Source organism: Raphanus sativus, chromosome 7 (assembly GCF_000801105.2).
Source record: "Raphanus sativus cultivar WK10039 chromosome 7, ASM80110v3, whole genome shotgun sequence".
Classification (NCBI taxonomy): Eukaryota; Viridiplantae; Streptophyta; class Magnoliopsida; order Brassicales; family Brassicaceae; genus Raphanus; species Raphanus sativus.
In genome coordinates, this window is record NC_079517.1 from 11,965,500 (window position 1) to 11,974,693 (window position 9,194).

Below are 9,194 nucleotides of genomic sequence, written 5' to 3' on the forward strand. Positions count from 1 at the left end.
AATATAGAGGCAAAAAATAAAAAAATTTATATATTTTCCTTTAAAATAGAGAAATTCTATTATAGAGGTATATATTGGAGCAAATTCACTTTTATAAAACTATTTCCAATGATACTCTATAATTTTATCAATATTTTACTCTAAAATAGTGTAACTCTATTATATAGTTGAATTTGTTCCAATGGTTTACTCTATAATAAAATGAGATATAGATGAGTGTTGCTTTTTAACTCTATATTTGAAATGAAAAACAAATATTACTCTATATTTCAATCTATTATAGCGTAACTCTATTATATAGTAAACTATCAAAACAAATCCAATTCTATAATAGAATTGCACTATTTTAGAGTTAAAATTATAGAGTACTATTGAAAAATGCTCTAATAGAGATCTCTAATTCAGAAGAAAATATAAAAGTGTACATTAGTTATGCTTTTAAGGTGACGTACCAAATAATAATGGGGATTATCAACCCAAAAATCTCCAAATTGCGCGACTAATTTGATTATAACGACTCACACGATATACGGCAAAAAACATTAATTCATAGCAACGTATAAAGTTTGAGACTGCAACTTGTTATAGTTCTCTCTCCTGGAACATGAGTGTAACTAGACGAACCCCCAAGCCTGCAAAAACACACACTCTTTTCTTTGGTTTTGTAGACCGGTCTATAATCTCACGTGCAAAACATAACACACAACATCTCTCTCTATATCTTATACTTACATGACTAAACTGGTTTGGATTTTCTTTGAGACTTATTTGAGACTTATTCTGTTCTCTTATAAATATATATATATAAACCTCACAAGCTTCTCCTCTCTTCCATCGATCAAAACCACAACTTTGTTTGACCTTTTTTTTTTTTCTCTTTTTCATTTCTTCTTCAATTTTTCTGAGTTTTTTAGAGAAAAGTTTTCTATTAATTTATTTTTATTGTGGATGTAATTTACAAGTTTAATTTCCCTAGCGTGTCTTTACCTTTTGCCTTGTCTCCGTCTCGAGACAAAAAGAGAAAGACAAACACTTTATGTCTTTCTTTTTTTCCTCTCTCTCTCTTGCTCCGACCATTTTCAAAATTTGTAGCTAATTATGGCCTTAGAGGCTATTGTTTACCCACAAGATCCATTCTCCTACAACTCTTACAAAGATCTTCAGTCTCACGACTTATATTTTCAACAAGAAGAAGATCGAGATCCCCTAGAAACCAAGAACAACATTAAGCTAGGGCAAGAACAAAGACAAGGGTTTGCGAGTATTAGTTATAACGGTAAAAGCGGAGATAACAATGATGATTATAACTACAACGATCAGGAGGATCTTCAATGGCCACGAGACGACCTTCCTTATGGATCTATCGTCGACACCGAGAACCAGCCTCCACCGTTGGTTTTAGCGATGGGAGAAGGGAGGAGAAAGAGGAGGAGGACGAAGAGTAGCAAGAACAAGGAAGAGATCGAGAACCAGAGGATGACTCACATCGCCGTCGAGAGAAACCGTCGGAAACAAATGAATGAGTACCTCGCCGTTCTCCGTTCTCTCATGCCACCTTCTTATGCTCAAAGGGTTAGTCTCTACATACAACAAACTATATCTGTATATGTATGCGTGTGTATGAGCGCGTGACATCTTTTCTTAACGCGTGAAGAAAAATAAAGAAAAAGGCAAAGCCTATGTTCTAGACTTCTAGTTTCATTAGGATATACATAGCCTATATATATGCATGTATAATGTGAGTATATTTAACAATAACTTTGATAAAAATGATGAACAAATGAAAGCCATTTTGTAAATACAACCAATGTGTTTATTGTTTTGATAAATATAAGAACATGTAGTCTCTGTAGACGAAGTTTTGAGTAGTGGAACTGTGGGAGCATAAATAAAGTCTTGAACATCTTTGCATTAAAAAGTACTATAGAGATCATATATGCATGATCAAGTTGTGACATAATATTTAAATATTAAAGGTAGATTGTTTTTGAAAAAACCTTTTTGCAATTTCTATGGGCTTAACCTATGGTTGGTGGTGGTTGAAAGGGAGATCAAGCGTCGGTAGTAGGCGGAGCCATTAACTACTTAAAGGAGCTTGAGCATCATTTACAATCAATGGAACCTCCGGTAAACACCCCTGCCATAGGAGAAGCCGGAGGCGGCCCCGGCGACCATAAAACCGTTGCTGCCAGCTCATCTGGACCATTCTTAGATTTCTTCGCTTTTCCACAATACTCGAGAAGGCCTTCCTCGTCGTTGGTGGCTGAAGGAACGGCGGAGATAGAGGTGACGATGGTGGAGAGCCATGCAAGTGTGAAGATACTTGCGAAGAAGAGACCAAAACAGCTTCTTAAACTCGTGGCGTCGATACAGAGCTTAAGGCTTACTGTTCTTCATCTCAATGTTACAACTCGTGACGACTCCGTCCTCTATTCCATCAGTCTAAAGGTACATTTCTTATCTCACTCTTTTTTTTTATTTCCACTATTTATAGCTTCATAACCAAACTAGAGTTAGTGACATATATAATACCATATTTAGGGTTTTATATTTTATTGGAAAGCCAAATTAAGGTGGTATTAGTGGATCACTAATATAATCACCGTCCTGATTGTTACTTTTGTGTCAGTGATTCATTGGTTCTTCTTCTATCACAAGAGTTTTATTCATAATACTTACTATCTTTTTCACACATTTGATTTGTCTCTTATTTGTACGGCTTGTGATTTACTCCCTCCGTTCCTGAAAGTAGGATTTTTTGGATTTTATTTTTGTTCCACAAAGATAGATTTTCTATATTTTTAAGGTACTTTTGTATACTTTTAAGAATCATTAATTGTGACTATTTGAATTGATTAAATTTTATTGGTAGATAGTTATTGGAAATTGTATAAACATAAATAGTAAACTAAAATTGGCAAATATTTATTGTAGTCTTAATAAACGTGAAAACTCTAGAAAATCTTACTTTCAGGAACGGAGGGAGTATTTGTCTGGGCCAAAACGGTTTCGAAGAACAATTTCGTATATTTCGTTTCTTACTTGGTTAGGGCTGGCCTCAATTTCAATTATTGGGGGGTGGGGTCAAAATCATCAATTCTTATTTTTTAAAAATACAATATCTGACTATCAAAATAATGATTCTTGTAAGAATCAGGGACCAGAAAGATGACATATGCCTATACATGTGTGTATGTGTGTACATGTGTACTTGTGGAAGTTTTGGTGGTCACAGTGACAGAACTATGGATGCACTGTGCACGGCAGAACGAAATGACGCCACTAGTTTCAGGACACTCATAGGCCTCTTCCTCGAAATATATACATTTTCTTTTATTATTTTTCACTTTACCTTTTTAATTTTATCAACCCGTTTCATACAATTTATATTTTTTCGTAAAATGTAATTTATATTTGAAGTTTACTTTGATTCTTTCTAACGAGAAAAATGGGTTGATTCAGGTTGAAGAAGGGAGCCAATTGAATACAGTGGAAGATATTGCAGCAGCTGTGAATCAAATCCTAAGGAGGATCGAAGAAGACTCATCCTTTAGCTAATATAGTTGAATTTTAGTATGCCACATTTAGAGGAACTCTAAGTTTTCATGTGTTATTTTTTACTCTTTACATATTAAAATAAAATAAAAATAAGTAACTTTTCATTGGTCTTTCTGTATTTACTGCTTCACTTTTTCTTGTATGATGATGCTTCATTTGTCCTTTCCTTTATATATAGCTCTACCCAGACCATCACTGAAGTGTAGCATTTTTTTTTATGACAAAGGGCTTTTGAATTGTAGCATTTTCTTACCAAAACATGGCGAATGTGTATAATTGTAATGGCAAGATGGCAAGATGGTATCCGCGAACATTTGAATTTTAGCATCTCCAACCCTCTTCTATTTTTGCTTCTATAATAGCATTTAGAACCAAAATTACTCCAACTTTATTCTATTTCTTCCTCTAGAATAGAAATTGCTATATCTTTCTCTATTTATAGAGAAAGAAATAACATTCCTCCATATTTTACTCTATATCTTGGAGATTTCTATTTTAGGGGAATATATTGGAGCAAATCAATTTCTATTATGGAGTTTTTCTATTATAGAAGAAAAATCACATTGGAAATGGTCTTAGTCCGAATATCCGAACTTCGGATATCCAGCATATCCAAACTTCGGATATCCAGCATATCCAAACTTCGGATATCCAGCATATCCCAATCCAGATCCATGTAGCAATTTTACGGATCCGACAGATCCATATCCAGATATCCGATCTGTTCCACCCCAGCTTCTATGACAAACAATATTTTCATTGTGGAAATATCATCAATTTTTTTGAACATTTTCTGACAGACAATATATTTTTAAATATATGTTTGGTCCAAATAATACTTTACAAAATACCGTATTTTGCCGTTGGAAATTTTTGATAGCTAGAGATCATTTATATTTTTATGGACTTCTGAAGGATATATTTTTGGATAATTCGTTTAAATATTCTGATGGAATTCTGATGGTTTTTTCGATTAATCCATTGAATTTTTTTTTCAAACATTTTTGACAATTATCTCACAAACAAATAATTGTGAGAAATTTCAGACGGATTTAGTATTTTGGATAATCCATTAGAGTTATATTAAAAAAAATTCCACGATAAACAATCGGTCAAAATTTTAGTACGGAAACACCTCGTTTTCTTGTATTTAATTTCTAATTATATATGGGCCGGTGTCTTAATAGTATGATACAATAAGTGAATCAAAAACTGATTGATATAAAGGTGTAGTTTCTTGGAAAACTTTTAAGTACATACTAGATTTTGAACTCGCGTTTAGAAAGCACGGGGTTATTTTCGAAAACTAATAATTTTTTTATGAATTTATAGTTATGGACACATTTATCTGAAACCGAAGAACAGTGTAAAAACAGATATAATGAGAACCGAAACCAAATGCTAAAAACTAACAATGAATCTACATTAATATTATATTCTTATAAATTATTTAACTCTTTTTAGTGAGGGGTACATATGTGATTTATAAACGAATTAAGATATAGACAGTGTTTTCATACTCAATCCGGACCTGTGGTTGAACCAGTAAACCCAATGACCATATACAATAAAGTTTGGTTTATGTTCTTCATATATAGAGGTATTACCAATTGATATGTTTCCACAAAATTTGGATTTGAAAAAATACAATAATTAAAAATTTAACAAAACCCAAAAATCTGATTCTAACCTGTAAACCGAAACCAGTTGGTCTAATAGGAAACCCAGTAAAATTTGATAATATATTTTAAAAATTGATTAAACCTCTCATACTTTACAATAGTACATAAAACTGAGTAAACAATTTTTATTTGTCATATAAGTTAAATGTATTGTATTTATATTATGTATTTTTATTAATATATTTTGTTAAAATCTTGTGCCTTCTCAGGTGGTAAATGAATCCGTTTAAGCCTAATATTTCTCGTGTTTAAACCAGAGAGGGAAATGCATAATATCGAGCAACTTGGTTTTCTCTCCCAAGCACAGTTATCGAGAATTCAAATTTGAATCTGATTTCCGACGCCGGCGGCGGAGGAGCTCGCCGGCGTCGCCACTTCTTTTCATTTTATTTGTCTCTCTCTATCACTCTCTTCAACTTTTGTTACTCTCTCTTTCGTGTTGCTCCTGTTTCGGACTTGATGTCGCCACCACCGTTGAAGTTCTGCGTGCACTCGTGGTCGTCACTCTCGTCCGGAACAGTCCTCTTCTCCGGGGGTTCCCGGAAAGTCAGGTCCCGGTTTAACTTGACTCGCTGTTATCGTCGTACCATCATCTCCTCTCCCGTGCATCCCAGATCTATGAACTTGTACTCTTCAAAATCAAGCTATGCTGTCAAGAAGGCACTACGTACAGATCTGGTCCATCTTCTCCGTACCCCTCCACTGCAGTACCACTTCCTCTCTGATCCCGGAATTCTTACGTCACTTGTCGGTGGGGCTCCGCGTATGACTCGACGAACAGATCCGGCAGTTCGAAGTGTGTTGAAGTCGAGAGCACATCGTCTCTTTCCCACCATCGCCACCCCGACGGATCTCGCGGCCACTTTTCCGATCTGTCTCACCATCCACCACTGCTACTCCGGTGGAACTAGTACCTCAACGACACACACCTTCTCTCAAGGTAGCATATCAACTAAGATTCCAAGGCTCAATGAACTGAAATTCTTGTTACAATCACATGTGGTCTTGGCTAGTTTAAAGATTTCCGATGGGTTCACCGGGATCTATAGTTCGAGCTTACTGTTATATCTTGCTTTTGTGAAGAATTTATCGGTGGGTTCACCGAGGGCTTCCCTGTCTCAATTCATGTTTGTATCATCTTCCTCAACCGAGGAATGGATTTCGTTACCATGCCTCCTTTCTTTGAAAGGAGATGATTTCCCGGACTTGGTATCAAGTTTCGGCTTCAGCTTCCTCATTCGTGGGGACTGGTTTTCAACGTCACTATATGTGACTATTTCTCTGCTGTCTGACTCCGTCGGAAAAGCTACATCGACGCATTCAAGCTTAGTCTCCAATCCGCTGTCATCTTCTCATGAAGAATTATCTCTTTTATTTTACATTGTTGTAGTTTATGCTTTCAATCAAAGAGGATGGCAAATTCCCTCTAGTTATTGTAATCGATCAAGTTGAGAAGTAATGAAAAGTAATCTGTGTTTCAAAAAAAAAAAAAACCAGAGAGGGAGTATGTTTTGGTTTTTATCTGTTTATTAAATGAATGGCATAATGATAACTATGCCATCTTCCTTGCAATCTTTTTTAGGTTTTCTGCAAAAAAAATTTTTGTCATCCATATATAGAAAAATTAAGTGGAGATTTTTTTTAAAATAAATTTTGAATTGAAATTCTAAAGTGACACCTTTTGAAACGAAATTTTTTTCACGACAATTAAATCGAAACGGAGGAAGTATAAATTTTTGGTTCTTAATTTTAGGGCCAAAAGAGTTAAAACTGGGTATAATATGGTATAGTATTAATGAGTAACATTTTATTACAAATATAGAAAGTAAGAAAAAAAAATAGTTAAGTCTAATGAAAATGTGCAATAATTTTGTATAAATAGATTTTTTCAGAATATAAATATGACTGAGTGAAAACTTGAATAAGAGTATTATCAAAGTTTAAGAATCATTTTAATATTTTCGTGTACTATAAGTTATACTAACTAAAGCATTTTCATACGTACATCTTGTATTTTTTTTATTTGAGATAAGGGCAATCTCCATTGTCAAAGAAAATAATTAAAAACAATAAGGCCTATACAAAATATTGAAGGATGATTTTCATATTGTTTAATCATTAATATATAGGTCCGATATTAAACCACATGCGATGTATAATACTATTAAATGATATGCGATGTTTATTTGATGCATTATTATACTATTAAATGTATATGAATCTTATGGGAACATAAATTGAATGTTACGGTAGTCAACATATTTAGAAAAGGTATATTTGTTTAAGGGATCCCTTTATTTAATGTGTTATACCATTAAATGTATGTAAATCGTGAACGTTCATAAAAACAGAATTAATGTTAACGCATAGTTAGGAATAATTAGAGAAATAAGAGGTATGAGTCGTATGACCAAATTATTAGTAATTAATAAAAGAGTCCAAACAACTTGCATAAATAGATTTTTCAAGACTCTTCCCTTTTAATAATATAGATATCCACATTCCGATTCTTGAAATTGTTTGTTAAAATTGTTCCAGGTGAGTAGCAAAAAAACTTGAAATAATTTTTTTTGAGAATAAAATAAAATAAAATTGAAACATTTGAAAGGCTTCTCTTTACATTATAAAATCAAAACAATATATCTGGAAAATGAGGTAGTCACAGTGGGTCAAGAAGTTTCTTCAAAGACCTTGCTTAATGGTATGAGAAAGTAAAAAAAGTCTAAAAAGTATTCTATAGGTCAATAATGATCTTGCGTATTTAGCAAAAAAAAAGAGATAATGTTCTTGCGTAAAATAAATTGATAAAGTTCTTGCATGAAATAAATTGATAATGTTCTTGCGTAAAATAAGATAGTTCAAGTGTGATTATTGGTTTTTATATTTTATCCGTAAGATCATTTCCAATTGTTTACTTTATTTTTTATTATAAAATAGAATAATTCTATAATAGAATTGAAATTTACTCCGATACTATTTTTAAAATAGAAAATAAATTTATAAACAAAAAAAAAAGTTTATTTTATATTTGGAATAAACTTATTTTTCTAGAATGAAAAATATAGTTGAACTTAGATGCCATAAGAAATTTATTAAATAGAAAACAAGAATTTACGATCATATCGTGATAATGATTAGGATCATGTTATCTTTGACTCTCTTCTACCCTTATTGAATTGATCTTTTATTTCTTTATTTATTTTGGTCGAACAGTGTATTATATAAAAAACAGTTTATTGTAACATGGATGTACAAAATTAGCAGTACGTGGGATTCATGAAACAAGACGATGATGATTGTCGTATCATGAAGACGTATCAAAGATCTCTCGAATCTATGTTTTTCACTTTCTGATTGAAAAAGCAAAAGCCAGAAAAAGTTAAAAAGTAAAAGTCTAATGATGTGATCACACAATTAAAACTTATTCCCTCGATTACATATAGCTGACTGTTCTGTTTAGCATCTTTTTCATGATTGAGATTTTGAATTACACCAACTTTTCTTCAACTTTGCCTTGAGTAAATATTTGATTGGATGTGACTGAGAATGATATACTTCCACACCGTTCATCAATATGATCTAAAATGGTAAAAGACTTTCAGAAAATCAGGTTAATCTGAAAACAATTCTCAATACCATAACCTTTTCATATTACGCCTTCCTTTATCGGTGGGAGACTAAAGCTGCATAATCCCCAACTTTTTTAATCATCAAAGCTTCAATTACAATCGAAATTATAATTTACAAGGAAAATGATGGTTATCGGTTAATATTTGCTTGTTTAAATATTTGATCAGAGGCCAACTGGTTTCCAAATCGGTTAATATGGGCAAGACCAAATGTTTAAATATTTGGTTATCGGTTAATATGGGCAAGACTGGTTTCCAAATCCTTTGATCTTGATAGCAGAAGCCAGAAAGGCTTCTCATTAGGTTAAATATGTAATATGGTTTT

General features: G+C 32.8%; 1 protein-coding gene across 1 annotated transcript; it reads left to right on the plus strand.

Annotated features, from left to right (window-relative positions):
• The first annotated feature begins 851 nt into the window (after positions 1-851).
• LOC108814551 (transcription factor bHLH96) lies at positions 852-3,724 on the plus strand. The gene is made up of 3 exons (XM_056990286.1): positions 852-1,572; positions 2,047-2,448; positions 3,463-3,724. The coding sequence occupies exons 1-3, from the start codon at positions 1,099-1,101 to the stop codon at positions 3,556-3,558; spliced, it is 972 nt and encodes a 323-aa protein (XP_056846266.1). The 5' UTR covers positions 852-1,098; the 3' UTR covers positions 3,559-3,724.
• Positions 3,725-9,194: the final 5,470 nt, after the last annotated feature.